Source organism: Anneissia japonica, unplaced genomic scaffold (genome assembly GCF_011630105.1).
Source record: "Anneissia japonica isolate Jap-2015-1 unplaced genomic scaffold, ASM1163010v1 scaffold287774_len439945_cov178, whole genome shotgun sequence".
NCBI classification, from domain to species: Eukaryota; Metazoa; Echinodermata; class Crinoidea; order Comatulida; family Comatulidae; genus Anneissia; species Anneissia japonica.
The window spans coordinates 70,309-88,138 of record NW_022725867.1 but is presented as its reverse complement, the minus strand read 5'-3'; the positions used below and the strand labels follow the sequence as shown (position 1 = coordinate 88,138).

Here is a 17,830-nt window from a genome sequence, read left to right as displayed (position 1 = left end):
TACTACGATTATACATTATAGTGAACTTTCACCTGGACCGCAACCCAGAAGTGATTTAGGTGAGTTATGCTATCATATAGATCTTAAGTCATCTGTAGTAATAAGTATAACACGATTTACTATATGGCCACCCCTCTTCCTTGAATCCGCCTATGTATTTATATTGTGCATTTTAAATGTGCAAATGAAGAAACTGAACTGAGAAACCCATCATCATTATTAATATTAATTATTAGGTTAAACATATTTATTGTTCTAGTCTACGACTGTGCCTAGGCATAAAACCATTATAAACACACACACACACACAAAAAGGCTAAAGTTGTACCTCGTAAGATTCTTCGTCGCCAGCAACAATTCCGACAGTCTCAATGAAGGGATGGCCTGGATTATCCACCCCGGTTTGTATACACTCATCAATGGTATATCCCCCTGGGGTAGTACGCTGCGAAAGACGATCGTATATGTCTCGAGTTAAATACCTTGCCATTACATTATTATGCTCACTCAAATCCGGAAAGTTATTACTAGCTAACCGAGACGATTTTGAAAAGTTGCGTCCGTATGCCCATCGTGCAGCGTAGTATCCAGAAACAGCAACTGCGCTTCCGATAAAAATATTTTTCACAGAAAAGTTTGTTGAGATGATGGAAGGAACCGATTTACATATTATCCCCATGGTTAATCAACAGAAAAGAAGTACCGACTTGATGAAAAATTGCCTAAGGCCTAGGCCTAACTAATAATAACGAAAGAAGATAATTCCATCCACCAAGGAGGTTCTTGTTTGCATCTCCACTAACGCGTTTTAGAAAATGCACTTGTTACGACTTAAGAACAGTCTAATTAAACGCGCGCGTGTGATAAACAAAGGACGGTCGCGTAACTTTCCTCGTCCTCGTGGGCACCCGGTACTCATTTAGGTGAAAGAGGGGAATACGGGCAACGGCCATTGAGCCGACTCATACGCACACTGTATGTAGTATGCTAAATACAATTAGTGCTTAAAGAAATAATTTAAATTTCTTGTTTTGAAGGCTTATATTTCGGAAATGACGAAACAGTAACCAAGGTACCAGTTGTATTATAACGCATGACAACCGAAGCGCACAACGCTTGACTGGTAGTCATGGTAAAACGCTCAGGAAAGTTACTCTTGGTCAGGCGCGCAGTGAGTGCCCGGTCGGCTTTACATTAACTATAATTATATAACAAATAATAAATATTATGTATTCAATATGTCGGATAGCCAGCCGATTGCTAGTAGCCAATCAGATTTTCAGTTCTTCCTAAGCAGGTAGATTAAGTCAATTCCCAGATATAGTATTGATCTCGTACAGAATCATTGCCGTTTGACATTATGTACACGCCACATTTCCATCTATCTATCTGATCTTGATGATAATTATAATGATGATGAGGATAATATAACAGCAGCAGCAACAGCAACAACAACAACAACAACAACAAAGGCCTTGATATTATATAATACGGGTGCTCACTTTGATCATAGAGAAAATAGCTTTGATTTACCCGTTACAGCCGATGTCAGCGTAATGATAACTAAATAAGTCGTGGGGCTCGGGTTCCAGTTGGTTTGGCTCAACCGAATAGACAAATTCAAACTCAAATTTAAATGAAACAACAAGAATCTCTATTAACTTTAAAAAGGATAGGCCTAAATAGTTTATTTAAAAATGGGGATTACAAATATAAAGGAGGAAACTTAAACTAACCTAACAAAATACTCGCGTGATACTCGAGTGTGTGTGCTTAGCACTGGGAACACAAGTACTGTGTAAATCAAATAGATAATAAGACAATGCTCAAATATATACGAACATGATGTTATAATTGTATCAAACATTCATCAACTTATTATATTTGTATGAAATAAGGTATGTGGTTGAAGTTAAACCCTCAATCATACCGTTTAGACCACAGGGGAATGTAGGGTATCATCTAAAATCTAAAACCACTAATCTTTCTCCTTTTCATACAAACTTGACACATACATATATAGCGGAGCGAATTAAAGTACGTAATAGCTTTGGTAGCAGCTGGTAAATCATAAGAAATAATAATAATAATAATAATAATAATAATAATAATAATAATAATAATAATATTATTATTATTATTATTATTATTATTATTATTATTATTATTATTATTATTATTATTATTATTAAAATAGGCTTACATAGGAATATGATGTTATAAAATCGTATCAAACGTACTTCATCAATGAAAGTTCCTTTGTATGAAAAAAGTGCGATTCCAATCCACAATCTCTCGCTATCTCGGCGGGCGTGCGTCATACCGTTTAGACCATAGCCGATATCATTACTGGTCAAAGACCACTGGTCTCTCTCCATTTATACAACTTGAAGTTTCACATATTATAGTGGAGCAAATTTTTAGCTCCGATGAGGAGTTCTATACCTGCCTGATTGGTTAATATATCTTTTTTCTTATAAGATCCTTTTTTTTTGTATGGGCGGCCGTTAGGGCCAATATTCTCTGCTCCCTCTATTGTAATGACCTCATCGGAGTTATCGAGATTACGAGAACTTGTTAAGCTACTTAATACCTTAGGTAGCAGTTGGTAAATCATAGGAAATAATATTCAAATCAAGTTGCTGCTCAGCACTGGGAAAACAAATAATGCATAAATCAAATAGATAATAATACAGTGCTCAAATAAATAGGAACATGATGTTTTATATATATTATAATATATTTTATTTATATAAATATATCTAATATATACATATCTAATTCTTAATTTAATGAATTCTTAATTGAATAAATTGTGGTAAAAATGATTTTTCATTTTAGATAAAATTATACAATAAAGATTAATTGTTGTCTGTTTCTTGAGTCTGATTATTAGTGGATGGTCCTGAGTTTGTTATTACTGGTCTCTCCCCATTTATACAACTTAAAGGCTTATACATAGTGGAGCAGATTTCTAAGCTACCTACTAGCTTAGGTAGCAACTGGTAAATCATAGGAAATAATATTATCTTGTTTTCCACTAAATATATACACACAACTATAATATAGGCCTATTCATATATATACACAACATATTGAGATATTTGTCAAGCATACTTCAGTGTTTCGAATAGTCATTTTAGAGAAAATATACAATAAAAATAATTGTCAGTTTCTTGTGTCTAATTAATAGTGGATGGTTTTCGAGTTCGGTTCAATTATCTCCTTGCCTGGATGAGATGTACATTGCATTTTCCATTAATTCAGTCATCATAGATGTCGTCATGGATGTCGTCATAGATTCTTCATTTTCTAATTCTAGCTGCATGATTCAGTTCAATTTTCTTTGGATCGTCAATGAATGACTTCATTTTACCTTTTACGAATTCCTCTCAAGATTCAGTATCAGAGAGTCAACTGATCTTTGTCGACTCGGTGGTAAATCGTAAAGACCACCCAGCATCTTTACGTCATTTTGCGATAGGTCTACTCAACCGAGTTTGATCAGATTCTGCTGATGAACTGAAATTGACGTCACATTGGTTTCGTGGAATGTGTTACACAGTAGATCACTGACTTCCCCTTCTACAACACCACGGGTATCAGTAACAATAATCGTATCCACTAGGATTTTAAAGTTGGTCGGTTAAATGCCTGGTTTCCATACAATCGCTACACTGTCGCTACAGTGTTTTCAGTGCAATCGTTGTGCAGAGTAGCAGTCCCCGACTCAATTGAGAAGGCCCCCGATTCGACCGACAAATCAGCATCAACACAAGCTGTCAGCAATTGTATGGAAACCAAGCTTAAAACTTCCATTGCAGTTTAATAGCTTGTCAAACATGGTAGTGGATCTTAGCAGATCACCGGCAATTTTCACTTTATCCTTGTGCAATAATTCAGCATGTTCGTCAATTCCTGTTATCCAATTCCTGTTATCCAATTCCTGTTATCGTACCAGTTTGATACTTATATCAACACAATCTGGACATCTCCGTTTCCTGTCAAAACACATTTTTTTTCCAGAATGATTATTCTGTTGTATTATTTTCAAAAATAATATTCAACTATTACAGTCTTATCTACTTTTCCCCAAAGCCTATAAAATATGATGGCAGATAAACTTTCTGTTTTTGGTGATTTTTTTTAGCAATTAACATACAAATATATTTATACAAGCAAAGTGAAAAAATCCATATTGGTCCTAAGTATGATTGTCAAGCAGATCTTATAATTTAAAAAGCTATTTACAAGAGGTCACTAAATAGTCACATTATGTAAATTTTTCTTAATACCAGACCATTAAAGTTGAGAAGTCACACTTTCAAGAAGGAAACACTGAAAGGATGCATTTAATGAAAGCAACTACAAAGAATGTGTTTGATAATGTATATTTTTATGTTTTCTTGCTAATATGTGCTTTGGACCATATCACTGCTCCATGCCTGGACATAATCAAAACATCAATAAATTAAAAAAAAAAACTAAGCCTAGACCTACTTACAGCTGAGAAGGGGCACAGATGTCTAAACAGTATTTTTGCAGATTAGACTAACATACCTAAAAATGATTAAAGAAAACACTTAGCGATTATTATTCACCAGAAGGCTACAAAATAGTTAAATTATATTTAATAATTAATTAGATAATAAATACATGAAAATAGTAAACAACAATAATTAAAAAAATGAAAAGCTTTTTGACAGCCAAGTATATGAACATGGGCCGCTTAATAATGATCTGATCTCTCAAGCCATTATTTATTTATAACAACATTTTAGAAAATAAATATAACATAAACTCTATGTCATGATTACAGCAATACCTTATGTTAGAGCGTTGACTGCCAGAGGAATATTCAGGGTTTTCAACGAATCAATGAATTCCTCCATTTTTTCTTCGCTGATAACGTGTTTGTCTTCTAGATCGCTAATCATTTCCCAGCTGTCTGCATACTCCTTACAAGGCATATTACGCAATCCATCAATCTGTGTCACATCGGCTAGGGTCAGTACCATTCCAAATTTCATTAGCTTTTGTCTGTGAGGTGTGAATTTTGTTGAAATGGTTCCTTCCTCAACATCTGGGAATGATGGCAGTTTTTCTTTAATCTTGGACAAAAGACCCAAATGTTTGGTTATGCTAATAGTATCACACAGAAGTCCAGAATTCTGTAAACTTAGATAACCACGTGCAAATAATATATTCAGTAAGTCCATCGTGCCAGTTACTTTTGATAGCTTTACGTTTTCAACTTTGTCTCTGAACAACACTTTCAGCATAGGGAGACATCGGTTGCTGTCATACCAGCTTGAAACAACAGCTTTCAGCACACTGAAGTCAGACAATGCTACAAAATAATTAGACATTTAAGGTGTGAATATTTAAACATATTTCATTTGCATTTTAAAATTTAAAATGAACATTTGCATAGATGAACCAACATTATATTACAATGCTAAATATTTTAACAAATACTGGAAGTGAATTATATCATCAAAAACAATCAATCAACATTATAAAAAAATTAATTAAAACGTATTTCAAGAGAGATCGACCTTTGAATAAATTATGATGTCCTGCAACCATTCTTCATCTATAATGTAACATTATGGTTATTTAAAACACTCAGGAATACCTTCTGTTATGTTCACTCCTCCAGTGGGATTTAGGATTGTCAACGAATCAGTAAATGCTTTCATATTTCCTTTGCTGATTATCTGTCTCTCTTCAAGATCGCTGATCATTTCCCAGCTGTCTGCATACCTCTTACAAGGCGTATTATACAATCCATCAATCTGTGTCACACTGGCTATCGTCAGTTCCATTCCAAATTTCATTATCTTTTGTCTGTGAGATGTGAATGTTTTGGAAATGTTTCCTTCCTCAACATTTGGGAATGATGGCAGTTTTTCTTTGATCTTCGAAAAAAGACCCAAATGTTTGGTTATGCTAATAGTATCACACAGGAGTCCAGAATTCTGTAAACCTAGATGACCACGTGCAAATAATATATTTAGTAAGTCCATCGTGTCAGTTACTTTTGATAGCTCTTGATTGTCCACCTTGTCTCTGAACAACACTCTCAGCATAGGGAGACATCGGTTGCTGTCATACCAGCTTGAAACAACAGCTTTCAGCACACTGAAGTCAGACAATGCTATAAAATAATTAGACATTTAAGGTGTGAATATTTAAACATACTGTATTTCATTTGCATTTTAAAATGTAAAATGAACATTTGCATAGATGAACCTACAGCATATTACAATACTAAATATTTTAACAAATACTGGAAGTGAATCGAATTTAAAGAGAGATCGACCTTCGAATAAATTATGATGGCCTGCAACTATTCTTCATTGAAAATGTAACATTATGGTTATTAAAAACACTGAGGAATACCTTCTGTTATGTTCACTCCTCCAGTGGGATTTAGGATTGTCAACGAATCAGTGAATGCTTTCATATTTCCTTTGCTGATTATCTGTCTGTCTTCAAGATCGCTGATCATTTCCCAGCTGTCTGCATACCTCTTACAAGGCGTATTATACAATCCATCAATCTGTGTCACATTGGCTGTCGTCAGTTCCATTCCAAATTTCATTAACTTTTGTCTGTGAGGTGTGAATGTTTTGGAAATGTTTCCTTCCTCAACATTTGGGAATGATGGCAGTTTTTCTTTAATATTCGACAGAATACCCAAATGTTTGGTTATGCTAATAGTATCACACAGGAGTTCGGAATTCTGTGAACTTAGATGACCACGTTGAAATAATATATTCAGTAAGTCCATCGTGTCAGTTACTTTTGATAGCTCTTGATTGTCCACCTTGTCTCTGAACAACACTCTCAGCATAGGGAGACATCGGTTGCTGTCATACCAGCTTGAAACAACAGTTTTCAGCACACTGAAGTCAGACAATGCTATAAAACATTTAAGGTATGAATATTTAAACATATTTCATTTGCATTTTAAAATTTAAAATGAACATATGCATAGATGAACCCACATTATATTACAATACTAAACATTTTAACAAATACTGGAAGTGAATTATCAGCAAAAACATGAGTGTCCACCTTGTGTCTAAACAACACTTTCAGCATAGGGAGACATTGGTTGCTAGTATACCATTGTGAGACAACAGCTAAGCACTCTGAAATCCTTATCTAACAATGCTATAAAATAATGATACATTCAATATTTATATCGTTTTTGATTTGCTTTAAACTTGCCTAGATTTGCTTAAAATTGCCGAGAGTGAATGATCTTCATAAGAAATCACTACAAAACTTAATAAAGTATATTATATATTGTTCTGGTTGACGATCCCACTTGAAATAGTTTATAGAGTCCTTAATACTGTCAATGATCAATTATGCACTATGAACATAACACTAACAGAAAAAATTGAATAGGCTGTGGTATCTCAGCAAGGCTCAATTACCAACATGTAAATGGATATTTTATATTTATAATTATCTTATATTTATTAAAAACAAATTATCTATTCTGTCTCTTATACACATCTAGATGTGTATAAGAGACAGGACCTAAATATCTCTTTAAAAAAAACCAATGGTTTTCAATGAAAAATTCCATAATTCTTTGTAAAGGTCTGATGAAACAAAATGATCGGCAATAGGGTGTATATCTGAGGACCATTGAAAGGAAAACGGATCAACTGATCTGAATGAAACATTTGGAAAAAGCTTAATGTATTATTATTATTTGTTGTTGTTGTTGTTGCTGTTATTGTTATTATTATTATGTAAAAAGTTGATGAAAAATAATTTTAACCAAGAAACATTAAGTAGAACAATCCTCTTATTCGTTGCATTTGCTGTATTCCACTTGATGTTTTAGGGGTTCCCCCATACAGTATTACCGAATTGTCTTTAAGCCTACATGTAATCTGTTGTATAAAAGTATCTCTTTCGAAATCTGGTTCTTAAGATGAAACCGATTTATTGTTTTTGGTTACATAGTGCGTGAACTAGTGCTGTTAAGCACATACAGAAAATAGGTCCCGCCAATCGGATTAAAATTTCTACAAAGCCCTCTATAGTAGTTGGTTCAGTTGGTTAATGTGTTTGCATATAAAGCAGAAAACATCGAGCTCCACCTGCTTTATATGTTTTACAGTATAAGTGTATCTACCAACCTGAGCATGCCTGTCTCTTATACACATCTTTGAAATGGTTCCTTCCTCCACATCTGGGAATGATGGCAGTTTTTCTTTAATCTTCGGTAAAAGACCCAACTGTTTGGTAATGCTAATAGTATCACACAAGATTCCAAAATTCTGTGAACTCAGATGACCACGTGCAAATAATATATTCAGCAAGTCCATTGTGAGAATTACTGGTGATAATTCACAACTGTCCACCTTGTCTCTAAACAATACTTTCAGCATAGGAAGTCTTTCATAGCTGTCATACCATTGTGAGACTTCAGTTTTAAGGACACTAAACTCCTTATCTGACAATGCTATAAAATAATTATACATTCAAAATTTATATCATTTTCCATTTGCATTTTAATCAATTGCCGGGAGTAAATGATCTTCATCAATCACTACATAACTCAATATGTTACATTATTATATTAGTCTGCCTGACAATCCCCTTTGAAATAATTTATTGAGTCCTTTATCATGCCTATGATCCATATGCACTATGGACATAACACTAACAGAATAATTTGAACAGGTTGTGTTATCCTAGTGAGGCTGCTCAAATTACTACCACAACTTGTTCGGGTGTTTTTATATTCTGTAATCATCTGAACAAGTCAATGAGAAAATAAATTGATAATTTGAAAAAAGAATTTTAAAAACCAAGAAACAGAAAGCGGATCAATACAATGACTATTATACAGTATGAAGATTCCCCTTCTGTTGATGGTACTTTTCAATAAATATTTTTTCATTGCATTTGTAAACATTTCTCATCGAAAATCATGTATTTTTATTTTCACCATTTAAGATTGCTTCTGAATTTTATTTTCAAAATTAACAAAAAATTTAATTATTAATTATTTTAAAAGACAGCACTAGCATACCATCTGCACTTCCTCTTTCTTCGTCTGTATTATCACAGGTCTTGAGCTTTTTCCTTTTGTTAACAGGCAAATCTGTAAATTGAAAATAAATTTGGAATTAGTTTACTATCAATAAATATTTTTTCATTGCATTTGTATATTCCATTTGATGTTTCAGGGGTTTCACATCTAGAGCTTTACCACATTTCTTTACATGTAACCATTTTGTTATAAACATTTCTCATCGAAAATCATGTATTGGTGAGACCACATTAAAATATAGATTGTATACGCACATATATAAAATAGTCTCCATTATACAGTATATTATAGCCTATATATATATTGCAATAAGTAGAAGCTCTCCGTTTAAGATTGCTTCTGAATTACTATTTTCAAAATTAACAAAAAATTTAATTATTAATCATTTTAAAAGACAACACTAGCATACCATCTGCACTTCCTTTTTCTTCGTCTGTATTATCACAGGTCTCGAGCTTTTTCCTTTTGTTAACAGGCAAATCTGTAAATTGAAAATAAATTTGGAATTAGTTTACTATCGTTCCTTTTCCTGAATTCAGATTTCCTTCATAAAAAAATTATTTCATGAATTAATATTTCAATAACATAACATCAACACCAAAGACTCCCTCGGTAACAAGCGGCCGAAATGCTTAAAGTTTTTAATTGCTGGGAGTGAATTATCTTGAACAATATTGTGCACTATATTACATTGGTCTACAGTTGTTAACAATCCCCTTCCAAATAAATATTATTGAGTCCTTTATCATACCTATGGAGTGGAATGACGACATGCGTATGGAGTGGAATGACGACACCTTCACGCGGTCCACTCCGTCAGTACCTACTTAGTTAGGGAAATTGAGAAGCTGTACTCGTCACCCACTGGCACTGCCACCTCCTCACGAGTTTGCTTTTGCATCTTGGAATGTACGGGGCAACATCGAAAAGACAGACATTAGGTTATGATTGTAAAGCAATATAACATTGATATCATCTGCATCCAAGAGACAAAGGTAGCCGCCCAATCTGAACAGCTACTCTTAAGCGGTCACAAACTGGTACTAATGCAACAGAAACACACTGTTCATCATGGATTAGGCTTTGTAATAGGACCTAGGTTGCTGACTCACGCAGGACTCGGCACGTGCATGGGGTCCTATGGAAAGGGAGAAAGAAACAACAATGGAGAAGGCCTGATAGCCTTTATTAGTGCTTATGGCCTGATTGCGACAAATACGGCTTTTAAAAATCCCTGCCGTCATCGAACAACCTGGACAGGACACATTGCAGACCACAAAGTCAAAAAGTACTCTAAAGCCACCATTCCTATCTTCAATCAAATTGACTTTGTGCTCTGCAAACTGAATAGTATGGCTCTGCCTTGTGATGCACGCTCATATGGTGGTGCAGACCTTTCAGACCATAATCCAGTGATTACACGCATCAGGATGAACAAACTCTACCTGATGTTCAAAACTCACACCAGCCAAAATCAAAGTAGAAGTCGTCGTGATGGCTATCAAAACACCGAAAAATGGATGCTCACCTGGACCAAATAGAATCAGTAATTAACTGTTCGAAAATATTCTAATGACGAAATATCACCATCGATTGCTCTCGTTATCAACTCTGTCTTTGAAAACCACCATCTCATTGAGGCGATTGGCCAAGGTACACTTATTGCTCTGCCCAAACCAAAGAAACCACCCGGCTCACCTGCAAATCTGCGTCCCATCGTACTGTTGAACAGCATCCGGAAAATTCTGTCCACAATAACACTACACCGTATACGAGACAAGATCGACGACTTCATAGGACCTTACCAGAGTGGCTTCAAACGGGGACGAAGCTGTGCTGACATTGTATGGGCCCAACGGATGCTCGTATCTGTAGTTATGTCCAAGCACTGGGATTTCTACAAAATGGGCATTGACATGTCCCGAGCCTTTGACACCATCAAAAGATCAAAGATCCTAGAGGTACTTCACACCAGGCTGGTTGTGATAAAGATGAACTACGATTGGTGAGACTGCTGCTGGCCGATACAAAGTTGAAAGTCCGTATAAAGAATGCCTATTCAGCAGAATTTGATACATCAATAGGTTCACCTTAGGGTGACAGCTTATCACCAGTGTTATTTATATGCTATATTGCTGCTGCCCTATCATCTGTAAGAGAACATTCGAGCAGACCAGATCCTCGTGCTTTCTCTTTTCTTCAAAACAGACCAGGTTGTAAAATGACAAAACAAATTATAAATAAATGATCTGTCTTGAATTCTCTAATTATGTTTACAATCGTTTCTCTACTTCAAAATAAGATTATCAAATTAAAATTATTTTACATCATTATTAAAACATAACATGTTTATACCGGATTTAAACTGGTTCTGTACTTCAGCTGTTAACATTGCTATAGGTTCTCCTGTTTTATCACAAATCATATTCCCTTTTAAGCATTTCTCAAGTTCTTGAAAGTGTGGTTTCTCTTGGTTCAAACAGACTAGGCAAAGAATTTTTAGAGCATAGCCCACAATCCTCTTAGATGGATATAACTCATCTAGGTGTTTCTTTAAAACGTTCAAAACCTGTAAAATTAAATTTTAAAAAACATTTTAAATTCAAGTTCAATTTGACAATAATTAGCCATTTAGTATCAAATTTAAATTAAGTATAACAATAGACAACCCACAAGCAGTCAATGAAGTCATTACCTCATTACATACACTGGGATCCGGCTTACATGCTGGCTTGTCTGCACCATTTTCGTCTCTCTCTTTCATCCGTGAAATTTCAAGCTTTAATAGAGAATACCAGTGTATTACAAGGAATATTTACAGAAGTTAGATTGAATAGTTGCTTTTCTTTTCATTCCATTTATAATATAATATTTAATTATATATGATTAGAATTATTATTTTTATGTTGAACCAAAAAAACGTACAATTGATTATCTGTAACGTTTCATTGGCAGACTGCCAACTTCTTCAGACTGAACCCTGTGCAACAGTGGTCTGGTTTAGTCAAGATTGCGACAACAACCGCCCTTGATATTTTAATAGTGGTGGTCTCATCGAAATATATACTGGATTGAATTCAATCATGGTTATGTTCCCACACGGCAGCTAAGGGTTAGCAGGATCCGGATCCTGCGAACCGTTAGCTGCCGTGCGTCCATGCAAGAAAATCCCGATCTGGATACCAACGATATAGCCTGGTTCTCACAAGAGCCCTAGTATCTGGATCAGGAGCTAACCGTTAGCGCTAACCATTAGCACCTGCGTGAGAACGCCCGATCAGTTAGCGCTAACCGTTAGCGGTATCCGGATACGCTAACGGATAGCAATCGCTATCGGTTAGCACGTTGAGGGCGTTTCTATCATCAACCAATCGGATCGAGATTTTCTGGCATGGACGCACGGCAGCTAACAGTTAGCAGGATCCGGATCCTGCTAACCGTTAGCTTCCGTGTGAGAACATAGCCCATGATGATCAAATCACTGGCCAATAAGAAACTGGAAATTGTAAACGCGTACGTGTGATTGGTTGATGAAAAAAAATGCCCTCAACTTGCTAACCGATAGCGTTTGCTAACCGTTAGCGTATCCGGATACCGCTAACAGTTAATGCTAACCGATCTGGCGTTCTCACGCAGGTGCTAACAGTTAGCTCCTGATCCGGATAAGGGCTCTCGTGAGAATCAGGCTTATGTGAATCGGTTGGGTCCGCTTGATTGCGTGTGTTCTTCATCGCATTGCGTCGCACGCAGTGAGTAACTGGCTCAACAAATATAAGGCCTAATACAATTTAATACAAGGCCATGTTTAACATTATTAATATTGACTAAAAAGATATCATTTAGGTGAATATGCTCATTCTTGCAATGGACAAAAGTTGTTGATCGACTAACCTGATCCCAAACCTCTCTATACTAGGGTAACACAATAATAAATATGGACATGAACAGAATAATAAAGAAAACAACATAGTACATTTTAGGAACAAGATGCATAGGCCTATTTACCTTCAAAGACTGTTTTTTATCAATGGATATCCAACCTAGACTCAAGTAATGCTTATCATCGAATCCTATTTTAGTCTGATTCTGAAATAACTTTGGGTCATAATAGCAACCTTTATCTTGACTCAGGTTCACAAATCCAACGACCAAGATATTGTAGACAGCATCGGGAAGAAAGACTTCAGGCATCACATAGATGGACACTGTTTTCTCTTCGTCTTTCTTAATTTCCAAATTATCATTAGTCTTGGTCTTCATCCGAGATGGGACGATGAAAAGTCGAGGGTCCTCTTTTGATTTATTCTTCTATAAACGATAGAGACTCTGATGTAAATAATAGTTCTAGTTCATTATAGGTATGTCATGAGATATTCAGTGTTGGTTCTAAAGAAAAGGATGAGTGGTTGGTGGAGAAGGGGGGGGGGTGGCTGCTGTTGTAATGTAAACCACTTCAATAGGCTTTTTCTAAAGAACTAAATGCAACACATGCGTCATGTGGACACAATATTAAGAGTTTACAGCTTAAAGGTTCTTACTGCTCAGGGAAGTAAATGAAGAAGAGTAAGATTTATGTTGTCTGCCAAACAGACAATACCTTTTCAAAGAGAAGTCCAAACATCTTCATAATTTCAATGAAGTCTTCAAAGACGACGTCATCAGCATCTTCACTTTCTTTCAGTTCCTTTTTCCACAAATGACGTGCTAGTAGTTCTGTAAGAATTCCTTCTTCATTTAATTGACGCCAATCCCTCTTGAATTCTGGAGTCTACATTGAAATAAATAATCTTTTAACTACAATAATATTATCGTCTTTGGTAAATGGTCAAATTAGTAGAAACCTCATTGCATTATTAATAAGTTGGAGTGTAGAAGACAGAAGGTATAGTATGGAAAAATATGGAACATCTTTAATAAAAAATGAGAAGCTATGAAATTTATAATTGCTCTTTTAAAAAAATCAATCAAGTTTGTTTCTAAACAACTGTTAATAAGCAGGGAAATGTTTTTCTTGTTCTAATTATAAGTTTAAACTAATAACTTATAAAAATTTACAAAGCAAGCAATTCATTTTTTTTTTGAAAGATTTAAGTGGCAATAAATATATATTCTGGTAATATATAATAAATGACAGCAGCACTTTTGAGACTAACAATATATAATTTATTCTCTAGCTTTTGTCCACACAGTGGACTTCATCAGGAGACTGTGTGAACGAAAGCTAGAGAATAAATTCTATATTGTTAGTTTTGAAAGTGCTGCTGTCATTTATTTTATATTGTTCATAGCAGTCTAATGCGGCTACACTTTTCAATATTCTGGTTATCAGCTTATGATTTAAGTATTGTATGAGGGTGGTACATGGTAGCCCGTGTAAATGTTATCAAGTTTATCTTCACCACCACCATCATTATTATCATTGTTGACATTATTACAAATATTATTAAAGATGTATCCCTTGCTAATGTCAAAAAATCATTAAAAAAAAAATTTTGAAATCAACTTGCTCATTTTGCAATAACATACAAATTATTAACTTGTGCATAGAAATTACTGAATTTTAAAAATGTGTACCCTGATTTTTAAACCAGAAAATAATAAAAATAATAAAATACTTCAGTGACTGGAAGTGTTTTTATCATTTTTCGCTGTAAACTGATGTGTAGACAATTTTCAAATACACTAATTGCTATGTTCAAGTTGATAACTTTTATGTTACTTCAAAATGGGCAAGTTATTTTCAAAAAATATTTTTACGATTTTTTATTTTTTTGTATTTAGCATGGGACAATACATCTTTAATATTACTGTATTAATATTTTATTATTATTATTATTATTATTATTATTATTATTATTATTATTATTATTATTGTTTTTGTTTTAAAAAACCAATTTCCTAAAAAAAATGCCTAAAAAAAAAAATAATTACAATTCTCTGAATAACTTTCTTTCAAAGTGCATAAACCAGTAATAAGAATATCTATACTATGATACACCACTATATGTAAAGTGACATTCAAGTCCATTCTGTTGTAAACTTACTATATTATTATTGTATTATTATTATTATTATTATTATTATTATTATTATTAGGGGCCTATTATTAGTATGTCATTACAAACTATTTAGTTATTTGGTATTAGTAGAAATATTTTATTATTATTATTTTATTATTATTATTATTATTATTATTATTATTATTTCATTTAGGGCCATCAGCATGTTCATATATCGACTTTAACCAGAATACGTTCAATTGCAGATTAGTCATCTCAAATGGTCCCTTAAATTAAAAAGAAATAGCGTCTTAATCTACAAAATGAGATAGAGGATAAAATTATTTAATGCAAGTAATAATTATTGACTTCTTTGAAAGTAACTACAAATTATAAATCAATAAAATTATTTACTGTATGCAAATCTCTTGGTTCTGCAAATTTATCTAAATCATCTATCAAACTGAAAACAACTCCGTAAGACCCATCTGTAAGGAAAAACTGAAAAAGAAAATATTAAATACACATTAAATACAATGACTTAACAAAAATAATGTGAATGTTAATAGGCTATTTTACAAAAAGGTGTTTCATAATACATAGCCTACAGGGTTAGAAACATCTTATTAATATTTTAAATGCTTTCTTTAAAATCTAAAAATTAGATAACGAAAATGTTTTTTAAATAAATCTTGGTTTTCATGCAATTGCTACACGGTACTGCCGACAGCATTTGGTGATGCTGATTGGTCAGCATTTTCTGTTTAAAAAATATTGTTTTGTTATTTCAAAGCAAAAAATTATCAAAACACCGTCAAAAATAATTTCTAACGTTATCAACGTATTTCAAACGTAGCTAACCACATACCCGGTGAGTTAAGTAATATTTCAATTGACCGGCATAGTCCCATATGCATGTTATATCTCTCGGTTCAGAACTCTTGTTAGCAAAACTTTCAATAACCTTCTTGCGTAAAGTCTTAAGCTGACTGGTCGATACTCCTGTGTCCTGAGATACAGGTTTTTCTGAAAATAAACGAAAACATAAGCTACTTCATCAATAAGGTTGTAAAATAATTGCAATTGGTTGTGGAGACAGATGATGATGTTAGTGGCTGTGATGATGGTGATGATGAGTCTGCTGATGGAGTTGGTGAAGATGAAGATGATGACGATGTTAATGATTAAATGTTGGTTATGATTATGACGATGTCAAACATGAGGATGACGTTGAAGGTGATAGTGATGATGATGAAAATGGTGATGTTGGTAATGATGATAATTGTGGTAGTTTTTTATAATTAGGATGATGATTATGATGGTGGATGTAATGATGATGAAGATGGTTTCAACGATAATTCGAAAAAAAAATATTGAGTGAAATAAATAACCATGATGATAATGAAGGGGATAAAGGTAGTGTTTATGTTGATTGTGATAACAATGATGATGACGTTGGTGGAAATGAAGGACGACGATAAAATGGTGGTGGTGATTAAGATGATAATAATGATGATAATGAAGATGATGGTGACGGTGCATGATTCAAATGGTTGTGGTTATTAGTTCAATGTTGATACTGCTGATGATGACAGAGATGACTATGTTGATTCTGATTATGATGATGACAATGATGGTTGATAATAATGATGATACTGATAATGATTAGAAACTTTATTATAAATATGATTATGAATATGACAATTATTACTATAAAAATGACGATAAAAATGAAAATGATTGTGATAATGTTGATAATAGTGAAGATAATTGTGGTAGAGTTGCTTATGGTAATGATGATTATAATTGTAGACGTAATAATAATAATAATAACTTCATTGAATCGTACACTTTTATATCAGTGGCACACACCATCAAGTACGAATACGAATATGAATAAAACTTTATTTTCGATCATATAAAATACAAAGGAAAAGCATCTTCATTTGGCAAAATCAAAATGTACAAGTGATATTTAAAAAGCATTAAATATAAAAACAGTTGTGCGTTCACAATAAAAAAAAAATTCAAACAACACAGTACATTCATACCGTACACTACAGCACAGTATAGTATAAACACGTAGGCCTACAATACAAGAAAAACAGTAAAATGACAATTATTTAAGTTCAAATCAGCATTAAAAAAAGCATTAAAATAACACAATTTCAAATCATGGCAGAGAAATGTTTGATTTATTTGTTTAAAAGACAAATATGCACACGGGAAATAAAAGAATAGTTACTGTTTAAATTCTTAACTCTTTTAAAAGATAAGTATCTAAATAAATTAAAAGTTTTGAGCAGTTAAAATAGATAAAAATACATACAAAATATATAAAATTGGTAAGAATTATTTTATGTTTTTACATTCGCTAAAATTTCACATTTCGCTTTCCATGCTCTTTTTGAAAAATATTATAGGTTATTTCGTTTTGTTCATATTCTGCATATATATTGTCGCTGCCTAGTAACATTATTCAGTTTTGTATTTAAATCACTATTAATAAAATAGTTCCAAATACCTTGGTGGTTTGTTTTATATAATTCATTTTCAAGCTTCTTTAACACATCAACTCTTATATTGGTAATTACAGCGCTTCTACTACAAGTGAATAAAAAATAGGTTTAGATCTTCGATTTCTGATTTGCACAAAGGGCATATCTCGTCCGTGTGATCGCTCCACTTAGATACTCTGCCATTGAGTTGCAATGTGTTAGAACGCGCTTTAAATTTTAGATTT

The 17,830-nt window shown here is 33.5% G+C and overlaps 2 protein-coding genes across 3 annotated transcripts in view; both read right to left on the bottom strand.

The window, feature by feature from the left end:
- Positions 1-2,766: 2,766 nt before the first annotated feature.
- LOC117112963 lies at positions 2,767-6,976 on the bottom strand. Of its 2 annotated transcripts, XR_004446118.1 has the most exons (5): positions 6,406-6,976; positions 5,639-6,160; positions 4,826-5,350; positions 4,505-4,560; positions 2,767-4,001 (listed from the first exon to the last, which is right to left on the bottom strand). XR_004446118.1 is itself a non-coding variant. In XM_033256196.1 (4 exons), the coding sequence occupies exons 1-3, from the start codon at positions 6,959-6,961 to the stop codon at positions 4,827-4,829; spliced, it is 1,602 nt and encodes a 533-aa protein (XP_033112087.1). In that variant the 5' UTR covers positions 6,962-6,976; the 3' UTR covers positions 2,767-4,001; position 4,826. The 2 variants fall into 2 exon arrangements, 1 of the variants encoding a protein (XP_033112087.1); XM_033256196.1 differs by lacking the exon at positions 4,505-4,560.
- A 1,090-nt stretch (positions 6,977-8,066) lies between these two features.
- LOC117112952 overlaps positions 8,067-17,830 on the bottom strand; it is a 23,461-nt gene continuing 13,697 nt past the window's right edge. The window contains exons 10-19 of the mRNA XM_033256182.1: positions 15,956-16,113; positions 15,502-15,588; positions 15,312-15,374; positions 13,686-13,856; positions 13,094-13,396; positions 11,784-11,867; positions 11,444-11,657; positions 9,498-9,569; positions 9,068-9,139; positions 8,067-8,494 (exon numbers count right to left, since the gene is read on the bottom strand). Coding sequence (XP_033112073.1) covers positions 8,067-8,494; positions 9,068-9,139; positions 9,498-9,569; positions 11,444-11,657; positions 11,784-11,867; positions 13,094-13,396; positions 13,686-13,856; positions 15,312-15,374; positions 15,502-15,588; positions 15,956-16,113 — 1,652 coding nt within the window. The remainder of the gene's footprint in view (positions 8,495-9,067; positions 9,140-9,497; positions 9,570-11,443; positions 11,658-11,783; positions 11,868-13,093; positions 13,397-13,685; positions 13,857-15,311; positions 15,375-15,501; positions 15,589-15,955; positions 16,114-17,830) is intronic.

What these genes read in the sequence shown, in the direction of transcription:
- LOC117112963 (XM_033256196.1), bottom strand. Translation starts at nt 6,961, where the DNA reads ATGTTTAAATATTCATACCTTAAATGTTTTATAGCATTGTCTGACTTC. An exon ending in AGGAGTGAACATAACAGAAG is followed by an intron (nt 6,161 to 6,405) that starts GTATTCCTCAGT and finishes ATTATTTTATAG; the next exon opens with CATTGTCTGACTTCAGTGTG. An exon ending in AGGAGTGAACATAACAGAAG is followed by an intron (nt 5,351 to 5,638) that starts GTATTCCTGAGT and finishes ATTATTTTGTAG; the next exon opens with CATTGTCTGACTTCAGTGTG.